This window comes from Coenobita brevimanus, chromosome 62 (genome assembly GCF_032717465.1).
Source record: "Coenobita brevimanus isolate Jiangsu-jjx chromosome 62, ASM3271746v2, whole genome shotgun sequence".
In the NCBI taxonomy this organism is placed as follows: Eukaryota; Metazoa; Arthropoda; class Malacostraca; order Decapoda; family Coenobitidae; genus Coenobita; species Coenobita brevimanus.
In genome coordinates, this window is record NC_137015.1 from 22,603,007 (window position 1) to 22,623,468 (window position 20,462).

The window sequence follows — 20,462 nt, forward strand, 5'->3', positions numbered from 1 at the left end:
GGTGTTAATGCATATTTGCCAAATTAAGTAATTACAATTTCGTTAGTCTTACCCCACCGGACTAACCACATTTGAATACCCCACAGGACTAACGAGGGGTTAATTTAAGTCTGTCATAAGTTCATGTATTCAGTAAATATGCCAAGTAATTTTTCTGTATGTATGATTGTTTTAACACCAAGCTTAAGACAAAATGCATAGTTCAGTACAGTATTTTAGTTCCAAAGAGAAAAAAAAAACAGAGAGAAATGGATAAACTCTTGCCATCGTGCAGAAAAAGTGAATCTAGACAGTGCACTCAAATGTACTATACACTTCACTGAAAATAACAATATATGCCATGAAATATCGATTTCTTGGTATTGGCAGGACGAAAAACCAACGGCCACTGACGAAGGACGATGTCCCATCTCTTTTTTTACTAGGTGGTTCGTTTCATTAGCATAGGCTACAACTAGTCTATAGTATATAATGATTTCGCCGGTGTGTGATGATAGAGAGGTGTGTGTATGTGAGGGGTAGAGCAGTATGTAGTTGGGCAGAGCTGAATATGTGAGGATGGAGCATTGTTTATGAAGGTACAGCATTACGTGTACTGGTATGGCATTGCTTGTAATGGTACAGAATTATGTGTACAGGTATGGCATTATTACTGAAGGCACAGCATTGCGTATGGGTATGGCAATATTTGTGAAATTGCGGCATTGTGTATGCGGGTCTGGCATTATTTATGAAGGTACAGCAATAGTGGTGTGTATATGTGAGCGTGGAGCAGTATGTAGTGAGGAAGAGGTGTGTGTGTGTGTGTGTGTGTGTGTGTGTGTGTGTGTGTGTGTGTGTGTGTGTTCTTACCTAATTGTTCTTACCTAATTGCATCTTTACAGAAATGAGTCAAGCTCGTACTGTCCCGTGTCTTAAACCATATTTATTGTACATATCCTTAAATTTGTGAATTGTTTTGGCACACACTATTTCATTCGGTAGTGCATTCCATTGATCAATTGCTCTGTTTGGGAAACTGAATTTCCTTACGTCTTTATCACCTCTCCTTATGCAGTTTTTTGCAGTGTCCTCTTGCTGATGCTTCTCCATATGTTAAGTAATCATTTATGTCTATTTTCTCCTTCCCTGATATGCACTTATATAGCATTATCATGTCACCTCTTTTCCTTCTCTCCTGTAGTGTTGGTAGATTCAGTTTATTTAGTCTTTCTTCGTAGCTTAGGTCCCTTAAGCTTGGTATCCATCTTGTAGCGGCCCTTTGAACTTTTTCAATCTTGTCTATGTGCTTTTTGAGATGAGGACTCCAGACTACTGATGCATATTCCAGGGTTGGTCTAATGAATGATGTTATTATCCTTCTTAGCATGTCTTCATTTATGTATGTGAATGCTATTCTCATATTTGCAAGCAGTGTATACATGTTCCGTACCTTCTCGCTGATGTGGTCAGCCGGAGATAGTCTGTTATTGATAATCACACCTAGGTCTTTCTCTCTTTCTGATGTGTATAGGGTTTTATTTCCTAACTTATAATCCCAATCAGGCCTTTTTCTACTTTTACCAAACTTGATTACATGACACTTGTCCACATTGAATTCCATTTGCCATGTACTACTCCATTCATGTAGTTTATTTAATTCTTGTTGTAGCTCTTTACAAGAGTCTGTGTTAGTAATTCTCCTTTGTATTTTTGCATCATCTGCAAACATATTCAGATAGCTCTCATTTCCAGTGATACTGTTTATATCATTTATATACACTAAAAACATGATTGGTGCCAGCACTGAACCCTGTGGTACTCCACTAGTCACTTCTTTCCATGATGAGTAGTTTCCTCTTAGTACTGTTCTCATTTCTCTTTTTATGACAAGGTCTTGCATCCAACAAAACAGTTTGCCTCGAATTCCTCCTTGATGGTACAGTTTCCATAAAAGTCTTTGGTGTGGTACTGTGTCAAAAGCTTTCATGAAATCTAAATAGATACTGTCCACCCATCCTTCCCTTTCCTGTATTGTGTTTGTTACTCTGTCATAGTAGCTCAACAGATTAGTAACACATGATTTTCCTTTTCTGAAACCAAACTGTCTTTCTGTTATCATACTGTGTTCTTCTAGATGATTTACCCAAGCTTTTCTTATAAGCTTTTCTAATACCTTGCTTACAACACTGGTCAGTGATACTGGTCGGTAGTTGAGTGGATTTTGTCTATTTCCTTTCTTGAATAAGGGGACAATATTTGTTTTTTTCCAAATATCAGGTAGTTTACCTTGACTCAAGGATTTCTTGAAAATTAAAAATAATGGTTTACTTAACTCCTTTGCACATTCTCGTAGTACCCAACATGAAATTTCATCAGGACCACTTGCTTTTCCTCTGTCTAATCTACTTAACTCCTCCTGTATTACTTTTTCTGCTATTTGTATATCTGGTAGTATGTGTGGACATGCATGTTCCACATAGTCCCTCTCAAAATTTTTTTCTTCTGTAAAAACTAATTGGAAATTCTTATTTAGTGTTTCACAAATATCTTTCTCTTGTGTATAAGTGATTCCCTCGTCCGTAATTGACTGTATTATATCTTTTACTTTGGTTTTGCTTCTGATATAGCTGTAAAACAGCTTTGGTTGATCACTACTTTTATTTATTATATCCTCCTCAAACTGTTTTTGGGCTTCCCTCCTTATTCTTGTATAATCGTTTCTTGCCTGTTTGTAATTATTATACGCCCTTTCACTATTATGTCTTCTGTATCTATTCCACAACAAATCTCTTCTTTCTTTTGATTTTTTACATTCTGTATTGAACCATTTCTGTATTTTCTTATCTGCTTCTTTGTGCTGTGGGATGTACCTCTGGACTCCTATTTCATAAAATTCACAGAATTTTTTATATACAGCATTTAAATCTTGTCCTCTAAGCTCATTTTCCCAATCAACTTCTAATAAATACTTCTTTAGGTCTTGATAATTTCCCTTTTTATAGTTTTGGCTCTTTTTGTAACTGTCATTGCTGTTTACTATGTCATATGCTATCCTGAAGTTATAATTTAGTACTGCATGATCGCTTTTGCCGAGTGGAGGGTGATATATTAAACTGTCAATATCATTTTCTTGCCTAGTAAATATTAGATCTAGCACTGAAGGTACATCAAGTCCTCTTTTTCTGGTGGTTTCCCTCACATGTTGCGTTAGGAAGAACTCTTGTACGAGATCCAGGAGCTTTTGGTCCCAACAGCTTTCTTGGCTAATTATATCTAGAGTATTCCAATTTATATTTGTATTGAAATCCCCAGTTAGTATAATTCTTTCTGATTTCTCTTCCATTTTATGTAGTAATGATCTTAAACTCTGAATTGTACTCTCTGCCAGGTCCTCATATTCATCTCTTTCCCATGTGTTTGATCTGGGTGGCATGTACAAATTGGCTACAATTACTTTACCTTTAGATGTGTTGATCTCTACTGCAATCAGTTCTACTTGTGATGGTATATCTAGTTTTATTTCACTGACTTTTAGATTTTTCTTAGTTAATATTATAATTCCTCCTCCTTTTTTTAAATTTCTGTCTCTTCTCCATATATTGTATTCCTCTAAGTTTAGTATGTCATTGGATATCCTTGGTGTTAATTTTGTTTCAGTTAGTCATAGTATTTGTGGTTCATTTTCTCTGACATAATCATTCATCTCTAGTAATTTAGATACCATTCCATCCACATTTGAGTACATCAACAAAATCACCTTGTTTATATACTTGTCATGACATGGTTCTACTACCTTCCTCCTTTTTCTTCCATCCTGTTTGTGTACCACTTTCGTACCTGCAATCCTATTACTTTGTAAAAAAAAATTCTTCTTTTCCTCTTCTGATCTTCCCTCATTTTTTGTTTTTGCTTACTCCCTTTTCTCTTTCAGTAATTCCAGTTCCTCTTGTGTTAGGCATCTTTTTATCCATACATTTTTGAACTCCTCTTTTTCCTTAAGATTCTTTGCATTTTTTAGTATCTCTTCCACAGTGTTTACACTCTGGAAAGTCACCTTTAGAGGTCTTGTCTTGCTTTTCTCATATTTCCCTAACCTTTTGTGTTCCTCTATGTCTTTACTACAGATTTCCTCTGATACTTCTTTCAGTAAGCTCATTACATTTGCCATCTCCTTTTTGTCTCTTGTGATCTTGTTTTTTACTTCTTCCTCTTCTATACCAGTGATTACTATAGATTTGTTTATATCTGCTGAATCTCTGACTAACTTTGGATTGTTTTGGATTATTCTTTTCACTTCCTTTTTAATGCTTTTTTCCTCCACCCTTGTTTCTAAGTCTTTCTTTACTTTCACCATTTCAGCATACGTGGTTTTCACATCATTTTTGTAGCTTTGCACAGCTTCATTCACCTGTGTTATATTCTCCTCAATATCACTGCTCTGGTCTATAAGACTGCTAACTTGCCTAATTGTCTCTGTGTCATTTTTGAACTCTTCCATAACACTCTCGTGATTGACGACTGTACTTGCCATTTCACTCATTTTCTTCCTAAGTGTACTCAATTCCACTGTTAGTTCACTGATGGTTGTGTCTTTCTTATTGTGTGTGTGTGTGTGTGTGTGTGTCACGAATTTCGCAAGCTTATTTATATAAATTCGTGACATTGTACTGTGATGGAAAAACCACGAACTCTAGTGGAATTCCCACTGGGCATCATTCAGTTCAACCGTCCTCGTATTCACTTCGATCGGGATGGTTTTCAGAACATTTGTCACTGTTTCACAAGTGATCATTCTTATTCACGACATTAGTGCTTTCGCTGAGTGATTTATTGTGAGCCTATATCATTCGCCTTCTTTCCGTTGACCGTTGAAGTTAGGCCACACACTACTTCTGGTGAACGTGGCCATCTCTCGTCCCTTCTAGTTTGAAGTTAGTCAGCTTTGAGTCACCTCGAGGATAGGACTGTTTGTGCCCAGCGTAGAGCAGCACCTCCGTTGTACAGTGAGTTCCTGAATCTCCACCTAGATGGTGAATTGGCAGCGGGCTTACAGCGAATGGCAGCATTCTGATGTTCATCACAGGTGCCCAGACTACTTGTTCGGCTCCCCTCCACTTGTATTTCTGTTCGTTTTTCTAGGCTTAAGTTTGATTAGCTTTTGAATGAGCGAGTGAGTGTATTCTCTTGAATTCATTTTGAGATTCATGTAATGTAAATTTATTTTACTGTAATCAATTAATTTACAGTTCTTTTCCTTGAGCTTAATGTAATTAGACTCGTGTCTTATTTCTCCACATTAAGCTTATTTTAGTTGCCGCTCCTAGTTTGCACAAAGTCTTTACATTATTCATAACTGGTACCAGTTCTTTTGTATCAAATTTAAATCCATTGTGCCAGCCAGGAGTTAAGCACTGGCAAGAACCTGTTTATTATTATTAGCATTAGTTATTGATTATCAGGGGTGGAGTCACTTTCTCGAGAGGCTAACAGTACTACAAACAGCACTCGTGAGTAATTAGTCTCTGCTGTGTACTGTTTAGAAAGTTTATAAATTCTCGTCTTTAGAGAATCGGCGAAGTAAGCCGAAATAAAGTAAAACTTACTGCTTGATTTTCACAAGTCAGTTCCGTGTCTCTATTTTCAAGTAACATCCAGCATTATTAATTCATAATTTCACATCCCCCCGTGACATCTGGTGACCTCATTCCAGGATATTAACTCCTATACTGAGGGTTTTTTTTTATCGAGGCGAAGATGCACTTGACAGATTGGTGATTATTGGCTGAATGTAACATTACTTCATAATCTAGCATTATTAACTGACAACAAATATCTGAGAGGAAATTTGGGTTAGTAAATATTTTTTGGACATGTTGCATTCAGCCAGTCATCATCAAGCTGTCAAGTGCAACTTCGCCTCAATAAAAAAAACGGAGTATAGTTCTAAATTATTAACGAGATAATACTCACTCACTCACACCCAGGTATTTATCATTAAAGTCTATAGGCACTATCTTACTGATGGTTATTGATTCATTTCTATTAATTTTACATAATACTTTTCCCAGTCAGTTGCTTTTTTTTTCTTTCTTTACCATTTTAACTAGATAAAATTGGTCACCACCAACCTGTGCCTATATTCTTTACTTTTGATTATTGGCATTTCTCTGCAAAATAGCATTCAGTACTCAGTCTTTAGTCTACTCACCCTTAGTTGAGTTAGCATTATGGCTACTAATATACATGTACAGGAAGCCAAAGATATGGGGCTTACTGACCCCGAACAAATAAAGGAACATGTGCTCTCTCGGTTTAGTTGCGAGCAGCAATGTGAGAATGATGCTCGTGAAGAGCGTCGAATTCAGCATGAGGAACGCGAGAGAGAATGTGAACACGAGCGAGAACAATGCGAACACGAGCGAGAACAACGCGAAAGAGAACGTGAATACGAGTGAGAACAACGAGAGAGAGAACGTGAATACGAGCGAGAACAACGAGAGAGAGAACATGAATACGAGCTAGAACAACGAGAGAGAGAATGAGAACACGAACGTGCCAAGCGCGAGGCACGTGAGAAACATGAACTTGAGATGCTGAAGCTCAAGCGAGACTCCTTGGCTTCAGACACATCTGGTGCAGCTAACCCAAGTTCCACGAGTGCTCTCCCTGCACATGTTCTGGCTACCCCACACATCAAGCTTCCTCCATACAAAGAAGGCGAGTGAATTGAGCCATTCATAGCTCGTTTCAAAGACATGGCTCAGCTGTACCAGCTGGATGAGGTAGCTAAGTGGCTCCAGTTTCTTAGCTTGTTTGAGGGCCCTGCCCTCGATATTCTTCACAGAATTCATGGAGACAATCTCAGATATGAGATGATGAAGGCCGCACTCATCAAAGCTGCAGTGATCCCAGCTCACAGTTGATGACGCCAGGAGTCAGTTTATGAGGGTGCGTCTACAAGAAAAGGAGACTGCTGTTCAGTTTCTTGATTGGCTTACTGCTTACTTAGTTGAGTGGATGGAGAAAGATGAAACTCCTCCCACACGAGAGGGGATAATTGACCTTATGCTGTGCACGCAGCTAGAAAAGTCATGGCCTGCTGAGCTTATGGCTCAGCTTAAGATCTGCCAGGTAAGGGATGCCAGCCAAATGGTGGAGAAGGCTGACAAATCTGGGAAACTGTCTCAGACTGAACTCCAACAACAAGGCCGTTCTCAGAATAATGGCCAAGGTCCAAACAAATCGCAGAAGAAGGACCAGGGGCAGAATACCCAGAAACCTGAGTGGAAGCAGTATGACAAGCAGAACCCTAACCAGCAACAGTACCAGTATTTCAAGCAGTAGCAGAGCAAGGACAAACCACATAACCCTCAGTCAGGACAATCGACTTTAGTGTATCGGAGGCAGGATGCAAGTGCAGCCTTCATTCCACAACAAGTGCACAGTGGTGCCAACCCCACCAGTACAGGTACTTCTCCACAGTTCACTAGTCCCCCCGTGGCAGTGAACTCTCCATCTCAGGTGGTCAGTGCTCCAACTCCTCAGATGGTGAGCACAACCCATCAGGCATCTAGTTCTCAGGGCACCACATTTGCTGCATCGTTAGTTCTGCAGTCTCATCAGTGACTGGTTGCTACCTCCTCAGACCCTTCCACAGGCAACAGTGCCTTTCTTGTTCAGCCAGGGTTTGTGGGAGGTGTTTCCATAAATGTTCTGAGAGATAATGGTTCCTCAGGTTGCTCCATCAAGCAAAGTTTAGTTCGGCCCAACGAGTACACAGGTAAGCAGATCCAAGTTAGACTTATTAATGGATCAGTGAGATTGTTCCCTGAGGCACGTATCTAGGTGGCATCTCCTTTCTACACTGGCTTGACATCTGCTTTTGTCATGTCAGAACCTTTGTTTGACCTCATTATCGGCAACATACCAGGCGTCAAAAACAGTTGCACCGTAGATGTTGCTACTCAGACTTCGGCTGTTGCAGTAACACGAGCCTGGCTAAGGCTCCGAATCGTGTCACCCCATTGACCGTCGCAACGCCGCAATATCTGATTCATAGTCAAGATGTTGTCCAAGAACAACAGTCTGACCCGACACTTGCCTCAGTGCATAGGAAGCTGGAGGGTAAAGTGATTAAGTATTCAGGGGGAGGTCAAGCCAGGTTCCTTCGTAAGCGAGGACGGCTATACCAAGAGTCACAAACACCCCAGGGCGAAGTTCGACTACAGTTTGTCGTTCCCACGAAGTATTGCCAAGCAGAGTTTGAATTAGGTCATCGTTCAGTGATGGGAGGTTGCATGGGCCAAAAGCAAACCTCTGATCACATCCATGCTGACTTTTTTTGGCCAGGAATGGGACAGGAAATAACAAGGCTTGTGCGTTCCTGTGATGTGTGTCATCGTGCTACTGACCAGTGACGTGTCTGTCCTGTGCCATTGAAACCAGTGCCTATAATCTCTGAACCATTCGAGAGAGTAGCAGTTGACATTGTTGGGCCAATCTCTCCTAGGGCAAGTGATAGATCAAAGTATATCCTCACTATCGTTGATTTCAGCACATGGTGGCCTGAGGCCGTAGCCCTTAAGAATATAGAAGCCATCACTGTTGCTGAGGCACTGATTGAAGTGTTCTGTTGGTAGGTATCCCCAAGGAGGTCTTAAGCGACCAGGTTTCGCAGTACACCTCTGCATTGATGAACGAAACATTCAGGTTGTTGTCCATCCGAGGCCTGCGAACTATGCCTTATCATCCCTTGTGTAACGGGTTGTGTGAGAGGTTCAGTGGGGCTTTCAAGATGTTAAAGTGCATGGCCGCCGAACAGCCAAAGGAATGGCCGCGGTTCATTGCTCCTCTTCTATTTGCTTTTCGAGAAGCCCCGCAGCATTGCTTGAAGTTCTCACCTTTTGAACTGGTGTATGGAAGGTCGGTCCGTGGACCACTTCAAGTCCTTCACGAGTTATGGGACGATGAAGAACCCGACCCTGAAGTCAAGACCACCTACACGTACATCCTTGATCTAGCTGACCACCTCCAGTCGATGTGCGAGTTAGCTAAGGAAGAACTGATCAAGGCGCGAAGTTCAGAAAGCTTATTTTGATAAGAAGGCAAAGCTTCGGAAGTTCAGTCCAGGCGATAAGTGCTTGGTGTTACTCCCCACTGTCCAGAACAAGTTGTTGGCACAGTGGAAGGGTCCATATGATGTAGTAGAACGCATTTCAGACCTCAACTACATAATTCAGATGGGGAATCTTCGTAAAAGGTTCCACGTTAACATGTTGAAGGCTTATCATGAGTCAAACCCTGAGGAGACTGGCTCACGAGTAGTTGATGACAGTGGCCAGCCACTGGAAGAAACCGGAGCAGCTGCAGTGATCCCAGCTGATGACCATGATGAACCCTTAACCGTTCAGTCCCATCAGGAGGAGACTGTCGGAGATGTCTTACTTATCACTGACTTAGCATTAGGTGACCAGAATGCCATAAGGTCACTGCTCTGTCAGTATGCTGCTGTCTTCTCTGACCAACCTAGACTCGCAAAGGTTGATTGTCACAAAATTGAGTTTACCAGCAATACTCCCATAAAGGTTAAGCCATATCCGATTCCCATGCGACTACTGGATGCAGTAGATAACGAAATTGCTGACATGGAGACTGTGGGTATTATTGAAAAGTTCTCATCTCCTTATTGTAGTCCAATGGTAGTAGTCTGCAAGAAGGATGGTGGAGTCAGCATTTGAGGCGAGTATAGGAGGCTAAATGCAATCACCAAAGTGGATGCTGAGCCAATGGGTGACCACATTGCCATCTTTTCCAAGCTGGCAGGGTCACGATATTTCACGAAGCTCGATTTGGTGAAGGGATTCTTTCAGATTCCCCTTCACCCTGTGAGCCGTCAGTTCGCTGCCTTTGCTACTCCTAGAGGTTTGTATCAGTATAGTCCTCCCATTTGGACTTACCAATTCCCCAGCAGTATTCAATCGTGCCATGAGACAAGTGCTCCATGGTATTGTAGGAGTAGAAATGTTCGTTGACAATGTCCTCATTCATTCTCGACCACATTGCAGGAGCACCTCAGACTCTTGGAAATTGTCTTCAGTAGACTCCAGAGTTTCAACATGACTGTGAAGTCTAGCAAGTGTAGAATTGCTCACAGTGAGGTGGAGTTCCTCAGACATATTGTTGGCAACAATCTCTGCAGGTGTCAGGGCGACAAGATCAAAAAGGTTAGGGAAGCCTCGAGACCTATGACCAAAAAACAGGGTAGGGCATTCCTTGGCCTAGTGGGGTATTATAGGAGTTTTATCCCCGACTTTGCTCTCATTGCCCAACCGTTGTACGAGGTGCTTCGGAAACATGCTCCAAACACCACTGAATGGGGAGAAGCGCAAGAGAGATCTTTTGCCGCTCTTAAGAATATGCTGTGTAAGGAGCCTATCTTGCAGTTGCCTGATTCCAACAAACCTTTCATACTGCACACTGATGCTTCACAAGATAGAGTAGGTGCTGTATTAATGCAAGAAACAGAAGGTGGCAACTTCCCAGTGGCATACCACATCCGTAAGCTAAAACCCTCTGAGAGGAATTACAGTACTGTTGAGAGGGAACTCTTGGCCGTGGTTGATGGTGTTAAGAAATATTACTATTATTTATATGGAGCACCATTCACTCAGGAAACCGATCATATGCCACTCACTAGTCTCAGCATGACTAAGACAGCTAATGCAAGATTGACACGCTGGACACTGTATTTGCAGCAGTTTAACTTTGTTGTGAGATACGTCAAGGGAAGTGACAATGTAGGCGCAGACCTGATGTCTCGCCTGCTAACTGATAACTAACACGGGCAACTGTCGCATGCTGGGTTCCGTAAGACAGGCGTCCTCAGAGATTTATGCAATACAAGGACTAGCATGGTTCCCAGTTATTAGTTTACCAGTCCCGTTGGTCCCACAGGACACATTACGTCCAGGACCTGTATACAGTATACATATACCATAGGTTAAGGGGAAGTTTGAGACCCCCGTAAGGACAATCAGAGGCTGTGTTTGAATTACCTTGTGGTGTCTCGAGCTGTGGGCCTCTCTGAGGATTCCTGGAGAATGCACATTATCCGCATGAGTGTTCACACCACATCAGGTGTTAAAATGTGACCTACCCGAGATTGTGTAAGGATTCTCAACTTGCCGTTATTAATCGTAAGTGTAGTGTTAGGTTTAACCAGTGAACTGCCCGTTCTCAGAGATTTGGGCAATCCAAGAACTGGCACGTTTCCTGGTTGATAATGTAGGTTTAACCAGTAAACTGCTCGTTCTCAGAGATTTGGGCAATCCAAGGACTGGCACGTTTCCTGGTTAATAATGTAGGTTTAACTAGTAAACTGTCCGTTCTCAGAGATTTGGGCAATCCAAGGACTGGCATGTTCCCTGCTTAATAATGTAGGTTTAACCAGTACACTACAGGGGTCCTCAGAGATTTGAGCAAGCCAAGGACTACGTTTCCTGGTTAATAATGTGTCCATTAACAAAATAATAGTGTATTTTTCGTAACTTAAGTTACAAAAAGTACTGATTACTAGACAGAGAAAGAAATTGTAATTTAATAAAAATTATTTGTCGCACTGACACTTTTGATGCTCCACCTTGATTGCTTTCATAGGTGCAGCTGGCGGGTGTGGCAATATTGTCGTGCAGATCAGCTGATCATCTCTGCCCATGCTGCCGCCTCTTCTCTTCTGCCTCATCGTCTCTATTTACTATTGATCTGTATTATATCATTTTACATGTAGGCACAGTTACACCACAGCTGTCACACCTACACCGTGTATTACATACATCATGCTACATAACAATTAGTTGATAATGTAAATGTAACGAACTTTTTGCTCAGTTTGACCTGAGTACAGGATTTTTCACCGTCGTCACGGAGTTTTTTCCTTGAGCTTGCTTCCATAAACGTAAATACAAGGTTTTTACGCTCATGGGTGACTGTGATTTTCTCATGTAACAGGAAAGTACACACACCAAAGTGTGAATCTTGTGTGACTGAGTTAGGATTCATATGTATGTATATCGAAAAATTTTCTGAAGAAAAATTTGATATTGATGGGGTGTAATGTCACGAATTCGCGCTGGTGTATTTATATAAATTCGTGACATTGTACTGTGATGAGAAAACCACGAACTCTAGTGGAATTCCCACTGGGCATCATTCAGTTCAACCGTCCTCGTATTCACTTCAATCGGGATGGTTTTCAGAACATTTGTCACTGTTTCACAAGTGATTGTTCTTATCCACGACATTAGTGCTTTCACTGAGTGATTTATTGTGAGCCTATATCGTTCACCATCTTTCCGTTGACCGTTGAAGTTAGGCCACGCCCTACTTCCGGTGAACACGGCCATCTCTCGCCCCCTCTCCTAATTTGAACTTAGTCAGCTTTGAGTCACCTTGAGGGTAGGACTGTTTGTGCCCAGTGTAGAGCAGCACCTCCATTATACAGCGAGTTCCTGAATCTCCACCTAGATGGTGAATTGGCAAAGTGGGCTTACAGTGAATAGCAGCGTTTTGATGTTCATCACAGGCGCCCAGACTACTCGTTCGGCTCCCCTCCACTGACCAGTATTTCTGGTCGTTTTTCTAGGCTTAAGTTTGATTAGCTTTTGAATGAGCGAGTGAGTGTATTCTCTTGAATTCATTTTGAGATTCATGTAACGTAAGTTTATTCTATTGTAATAAATAAATTTACAGTTCTTTTCCTTGAGCATAATGTAATTAGACTCGTGTTTTATTTCTCCACATTAAGCTTATTTTAGTTGCCGCTCCTAGTTTGCACAAACTCTTTACATTATAAATAACTGGTACTTAGGCCAGTTCTTTTGTATCAAATTTTAATCCGTTGTGCCAGCCAGGAGTAAAGCACCAGCAAGAACCTGTTTATTATTATCAGTATTAGTTATTGAATGTCAGGGGTGGAATCACTTTCTCGAGAGGCTAACAGTACTACAAACAGCACTCGTGAGTAATTAGTCTCTGCCGTGTGCTGTTGAGAAAGTTTATAAATTCTTGTCTTTAGAGAATCGGCATAAAGTAAAACTTACTGTTTGATTTTCACAAGTCAATTCCTGTCTCTATTTTCAAGTAACATCCAGCATTACTAATTCATAATTTCACATCCCCCCGTGACAGTGTGTGTGTGTGTGTGTGTGTGGCTGCAGCATTGCTTGCGAAGGTACCACATTACTCGTATGTGTGCGGTTTGGCATTATTTGTGCGAGCACAGACTTATTTGTGAATGTACTGTTCGTACGGCAATACATGTAAGGGTGTGGCATTATTTGTGTGGGCACGGAATTATTTGTGAAGGTAGAGAAATGTGTGTGTGGTTATAGCAACATTTGTGCTGTAAGGCATTTCTTAGCTGATACAGTTATGTTTACTGAAGAGATCATTATTATTTGTATGGAAAGGCATGAAATTGCTTAAGTGGTGTAATGTTATGCTTATCATTGTTTCAACGATCAGAGTATCAGAGGAGCTGAATGAGAGATATGAAAGAGCCGAGAAACGAAGAGTGAAGAAAACATTAACAGAGGTGTTAAAAAGCTTTGGTACCGAAGGTACAGCACATGACAGCGCTTGTACAACAAAAACGAAGAGTACCTGTATCACAACATACAGGAAGAATTAAAGCAGTAAAGAGACTAGAAGAGGAAAACCATCTTAAAGAAGAAAATCTTTCACTGGGTGATGAAATCATAAGTAGTTTAGAATAATATTTAGGAAATAAACAAACAAAGCGAATATAAACACAGCGTTGTGGAAATGTAGCACGGGTTGGCGCCTTGGCGGACCCCTGATTCAGTGGTGACCGTGACACCATGCGCGGTGGAGGCTTCTTATAGCTGTCCACCTGGTTGATGTTTTACTAGGCCGTGGTCGGAGACAGACAGTGAGTTTAACGGGCAAGTCACAGCTTGCCTCACTAGCCCATGCTTAAATTATATTTATCTACAATTTAGGTAACTAGCAACCAGACTACTACAATATGCTAATAATTGATAAATTGTAGTTCTAATATCATAAAGTACACAAGAACCAAGCATCACCGTTTTCATTTAGTAGCCTATGAAGAACGATCCATCGCCTCACATGTAAACTAGCCAGCCGCCTCGCTGTTTGGTGACTGGTTGCTTCCGCTACCATTACGGTGATCTATGACGACACAGTGACTTTAACCTCGGCCCATGGAAATGCGTAGCCCACGAAGGCCCGAGAACGGTCAGAAAATCCACCGCTGAGACTTTCCTTAGCTGTTTGTAACGTTGGTCATAAGTATGTCCGTATCTGAGGGGTATTGGTAAATCCCGGCCAGCACCAACTGCTTAAGGATCACCACCCAAAAGACGTTAACTATCGTTAATGAAGAGATAGGGATAAGAGTGCAGAGGCAAGAAAACAGATGGTAGAACTGCAGAAGATGACGAAGGGGTGATGAAACCGGATGTGGAGAGAGAGAGAGAGAGAGAGAGAGAGAGAGAGAGAGAGAGGATGTACGGCGGTAGGAAGACAGAAGGACGGTAAATACAATGGTATACAATCTTTGGAGGGAAGGAGAGAAAAAGGGTGATGAAGTATATTAACAGATGAAGGAAATGGGAGGGTCAAGAAGAAAAAACTCTCTCTCTCTCTCTCCTTACGTATCGACCTACTTGCATATCTTCCTCTCTCTCTCTCTCTCTCTCCCTCTCTCTCTCTCTCTCTCTCTCTCTCTCTCTCTCTCTCCCTTTACATATCGACCTACTTGCATATCTTCCTCTCTCTCTCTCTCTCTCTCTCTCTCTCTCTCTCTCTCTCTCTCTCACCTGTCTCCCCGGCGCAGTAGTAACAAATGAGAACAGATAAATTCCGCCAAAAGCGACAGAGTTAACCAGGGACATCTCTGCCACATCGAAGTAAATCCAGACTGCGTGTATGAACCACCGCACGAGGATGGGCAGCCACAGCCACCCGAAGTGAACCACCCACAGCAGAGCGTACGCCACCACTCGGGAACCTGACCAAAATAAAGACAAATTTTTACAAATAAATCTATAAAATTAATGTACAGTACAAGTGGCAGTAATGGTTGGCGTGATGCTGATGATGATGTTTTTATGAAATATTTAATTGATTTTTGTGCTTCCTTGTATTTTTCCAGCCACAGCAAAACGAACACAATCACTAGGGAACCTGGACAGAGAATGTTCAGAAAAATAAGTAAAAAGATAATAAGAGATGAGATGACGACGACGATGCTGCTGTTGCTGTTGCTGCTGCTGCTGCTGATGATGATGATGATGTTTATGATTCACTTACTGATAAGTCCGGCAACCAGAGCCGCCCAAAGTGAGGCATCCATAACAGAGCGCAGGACATTACTCGGACATCAGGCCATAAAATAAACGGCAATGGTAGTGGTTTAAGGTAGGCATGATGGTATTGATGATGATGATGATGGTGATGATGATGATGTTTTTTTTTTAATTCTTTTGACGCCTGGTTGTCAGGTATTTGAAGCAGTCGTGTGCTTTGACTGCTTCTTTTTCAAATCTCCCAAAAGCGTCTGTACTCTGCTTTAATCGTGATGCTGGCAGGTGTATAGGTGAATCACGTATTCCTATCCCTTTAGAGGACAGGGGTTTCCCTCAGTTGAATCATATAGTACGGAGTACAATGTGTCTATGTGCCCTGTAATGTATTAATTGTAGTGGTCAAATCTCAGGCTCCTATAACCTTAAAGGGGTAGTGGGGCATTAAATTTTACCCTTCCTTATTATTTACTGTTCTTGATTCTTCCCCTGCTTCTAAGCTGAATACAAATTGTGTAGATGTCGAAGCAATACGCTACAGTAAAACGTCACCGTACTGAAGGGCCTAAGGGCACAGGTGATGGGGCATAAGCCTCTGGTGGCATTTCGAGATGGAGAATCAGTGTGTCTAGATGTGTCTCTAAGATCTTAAACCAAGAACACGACACCTGACCGTCACCCCGGCTAGTATCTTCCTCCTCTACATTACCAGACGTTTCAAAAATTAACTGTTTTTATTAGGCCATTTTCAACACCTCGGTGGTGACATAAACTCCACAGTATAGGAAGTTATCCTGTCTCTGTGTGAAAGCAATAACACTTTACTAATTACGATTCACTGCAGAATTTAGGTCATAGCTTCCGATCCAGGACAGAGGAATAATACAACGTGTATTTATTGTTTACAACAACCGGATATAAGATATTTTTACTTTTTCAGTGTTTAATAAAACTCAGTTTATCTAGGTCGAGGACTGCCAGCCTTTGTCTGTTCATTGGCCTATTTTCTGACATCTGGCCTCACCCGTCACCCCACAAGGCTGGGATTTCCATAACTGACGGTGGATTTACTGACTGTGGCGGGGGGGGGGGGACAATCTGGCCGCACTATGGGATGGTACTACTACTCTGCGGCCAGGTTATGTTAGGAAGAATACTGCCACCGTATTCCCTGCGTGTCGTAAAAGGCAACTGAAAGGGGCGAGGTGAGGGGACTAGGGACCCCCTCCTCTGTTTTTTAGTTCCTAAAAAGAGACAGGCCATAGTAAGGGATTGGGGATTGAGTTATCCTCGTACCCTGAAGATTGGGTCTATGAATGTGCGCGGATGTAGTACGATTGAGGCTAAAAGGGGGGAGATTGGGAGAATGTTTGTGAGAAGAAAGTTGGATGTATTAGCTTTGAGTGAAACGAAGATGAAAGGGAAGGGTGAGTCTATGTTTGGAAGTGTGAATGGAAGATTGTCAGGTGTTGATAGAGGAAGGGCAAGAGAAGGTGTGGCCTTGATAGTGAGTCCGGAAGTACAGCAGTGTGTGATTGAATGGAAGGAGGTGTCATCGAGACTGATGTGGGTGAAAGCGAAATTTGAACGTGAGTTGTGGGTGTTTGTGAGTGCATATGGGCCTGGTAGTGAAAGGGATGAAGAAGAGAGGGAGTCTTTCTGGCATGATGTTGATGAGTGTCTGCAGAGTTTTGGAGTGAACGTGAATGTGGTAATGATGGGAGATCTGAATGCTAGAGTGGGAAATGTAGCAGTTGAAGGTGTAGTTGGTATGCATGGTGTGCCTGGAAGAAATGAAAATGGGGAACAAATGATAGCGATGTGTGTTGAGCGAGAGATGGTGATTGGAAATACGCTGTTTGAGAAGAAAGATATTTATAAGTATACATGGGTGAGACAGGAGGGTGGAAGGGTTGCTGATAGAGTTTTGATGGACCATGTGGTTGTGTCTAGGAATGTAATAGGAAGATTGTTGGATGTGAGAGTTCTGAGAGGGGAGGGTGGAGGTATGTCTGACCACTACCTGGTAAAGGGAAAGTTAAGAGTAGGTAAGAGATGGGTGAGAGCTAGGAGGGTTAGGTGTGGCAGGGAGGCTTTGAAAGTGAGTGAGTTGGATAAAAGAGAGAAAAAGATAGAGTATCAGGAGAAATTGAAAGATGAGTGGAACGCAGTGAAAGATCGGGAAAATGGCAGCGTGGAGGAGGAATGGCAGTTGTTTAAGAGTGCTGTGATGGGGCATGCAGAAGAGGTGTGTGGTGTGAGACGTGTGGGTGGTGGTGTAAGAAAAGGAAGTGAATGGTGGTGCGAGGAAATAAGTATGACTGTGGCTGAGAAGAGACATGCATATGAAGTGTGGCTGCAGAGGAAGGATGAGATGTCATATGAAAGGTATAAGGAAAGGAGGAATAGGGCGAGAAGGGCTGTGCGAGATGCTAAAGTGGCAGCAGATGAGAGGTGGGGTAGGCGGCTGACAATTTTCAACAGAATAAGAAAATGTTTTGGAAGGAGGAGAAAAGGGTGCGAAAGGGAGAGTCTGGGAAGGAGGAACGAGTAAAAGCAGAGGATGGAAGGATGTTAATTGAGATGGATGCAGTAAGGAAGAGATGGGCAGAGTATTTTGAAAGATTGTTAAATGTAGAGGAGGAAAGTGTGGCTGAGATTGTGGTGGATGGAAGGGTGCAAGGAATAAATGTGTTGGGAGAGCTGAATGATTCTTTGATCACGAAGGAGGAAGTGGAGAAGGCAGTAAAGGAGATGAAAACAGGGAAAGCTGCAGGTATGGATGGGTGTGCTGTGGAATGCCTGAAGGGTGGTGGAGTGACTACTGTTGACTGGTTAGTAAGATTGTTGAATGTGTGCTTTGTGAAAGATATGGTGCCAATTGACTGGGCAAGTGCTTGTGTGGTCCCGTTGTATAAAGGCAAGGGTGATAAGTATGAATGTACTAGCTTTAGGGGTATAAGTCTGTTGAGTGTTGTAGGTAAGGTGTATGGTAGAGTGTTAATTATGAGAGTTAGAGAGGGTACAGAGGGAGTGATTGATGATGAGCAGTGTGGCTTTAGGAGAGGGAGGGGATGCGTGGATCAGGTGTTTGCTGTGAGACAAGTGTGTGAAAAGTATTTAGCGAAAGGCAAGGATGTGTTTGGGGCATTTATGGATTTAGAGAAAGCATATGATAGAATTGATAGAGAGGCTTTGTGGACTGTTTTAAGATTGTATGGACTTGATGGTAGGATACTAAAAGGGATGAAAAGGTTTTATGTAAATAGTAGAGCGTGTGTAAGAGTGGGAAATGCTGTGAGTGATTGGTTTCCTGTGAGAGTGGGTCTGCGACAGGGATGTGTGATGTCGCCTTGGTTGTTTATTATTTACATGAATGGTGTTGTAAGGGAGGTGAATGCAAGAGTTTTAGGTGGAGGTCTGAGTCTGATGAATGTTGATGGTGGAGAGTGGAATCTGAAGCAGCTGCTGTTTTTTTTTTTTTTTTTTTTTTTATGTGTCCGACTCTGGGCATAGGCTTTCGCAGCCTGCATTCAAGGCCCAGTAGTCCTCCTACGTACTTGCAGATGATACTGCACTGGTGGCTGATTCAGAGGAGAGATTGAGACAGTTGGTAGAGGAGTTTGGAAGGGTGTGTGCAAGGAGGACATTGAAAGTAAATGAGAATAAGAGTACAGTGATGAAGTGTACGAGGTTGGTAGATGGTAGGGGGATAAATATAGTTTTGAATGGCGAGTTGCTTGAGGAGCTAGGGTATTTTAAATATCTAGGGTCACATGTTGCTGTGGATGGAAGAATAGATGCAGAAGTGAAGTTTAGAATAAATGAAGTGGGAAAGGTGCTGGGGGGAATGAAAAAAGTGTTTAGATGTCGTGCGCTTAGAATGGATGTAAAGAGAAGGTTGTATGAGGGTGTTGTGGTACCGACTGCATTACATGGGGCTGAAACATGGAATATGTTTGTAGCCGAGAGGAAAGGTTTGAATGTAATGGAGATGAGGTGTCTGAGGAGTATGTGTGGAGTGACGCATATGGATCGAGTGCAAAATCATGAAGTGTGAAGGAGAACTGGAGTTGTTTGGGAGATGGCTGGTAGAGTTGAGCAGAGGGTGTTGCGATGGTTTGGGCATATGGAGAGAATGGATAATGAGCGATTGGTGAAAAAGATTACTAGATCTGATGTGAGAGGTGTAAGGCTGAGAGGAAGACCACGAATAGGATGGATGGACAGTGTGAAGAGAGTGCTGGATGCGAGAGGGATGTCTGTTGAGCAAGGAAGAGTGGCTGTGCGTGACAGAAATAAATGGAGAGAAATTGTGAATGAATAAGTGATGACGCAGCCCTGAGGAGATATTCTCCCTCATTTGGTCTGATCAGCTAGTCAGGTCAGCTGCGGGTAAGGGGATGGGTCCATTATGATGTGGCAGGGGTAAACCAGTTCTGCTGTCGGGCTCTGCTGCGGGTGTCACTGATTGCATTGCGCAGTTGACCCTTGTGCGGTGTGGTGTGGTGAGGATCTGTCCCTTCTCCCCCTTGGGGCTAAGATGCGAATGAATGTGTTTGAATGGATGAGTAAATGGGGAGTGTGTCGTCCTGTCTCGGCTACCTCCCTTTCCTTGGGGTAAAGCAGCCTAAGTATATAGATAGAGATAGAATTTGAGCTTAGATTTTAGATTCCACTAGAAGGGGTACCTGGCGTTGCCTGGGTAAAACCTTGTGATCGTGCATTTTTTGGGACCCTGGATGGCCACTCGATGTGGGAGAAGACCCTTAGGTTCCCATTTTATCTTTGGGCCCATTTCCCCTGGGTTATATTTTCTATGAACCCATTTTCTCACTACCCACCCACCCAACAACCATGCCTACCCATCCCACCAACTCATGCATCCATCCGACCCGCTATAGCTAATATTATGGTTATAGAAGTAAAAAATTCTACGGTAATTGGATACCATTATTCCACCATGTTGAGTATTTCTGATTAATAATAATCTTGGCCATCAGAGGAGCAACTTTAGCTAATGTGATGTACACGTTTAAAATGTGTAAATTTGTCGTAAGAAGTTACACCTGTTAGAGCTGTTTGCATCCCCCTTGATTTCCACAGAGGATGGCCTGACAGCCAGACAATACA

At 42.3% G+C, this 20,462-nt stretch overlaps 1 protein-coding gene across 1 annotated transcript in view; it reads right to left on the reverse strand.

Annotated features, from left to right (window-relative positions):
• The window catches only part of LOC145404003 (uncharacterized), a 364,619-nt gene that overhangs the window by 71,759 nt on the left and 272,398 nt on the right, over nucleotides 1-20,462 (reverse strand). The window contains exon 6 of the mRNA XM_080275607.1: nucleotides 14,844-15,034. Within this exon, the coding sequence (XP_080131733.1) occupies nucleotides 14,844-15,034 (191 nt within the window). The remainder of the gene's footprint in view (nucleotides 1-14,843; nucleotides 15,035-20,462) is intronic.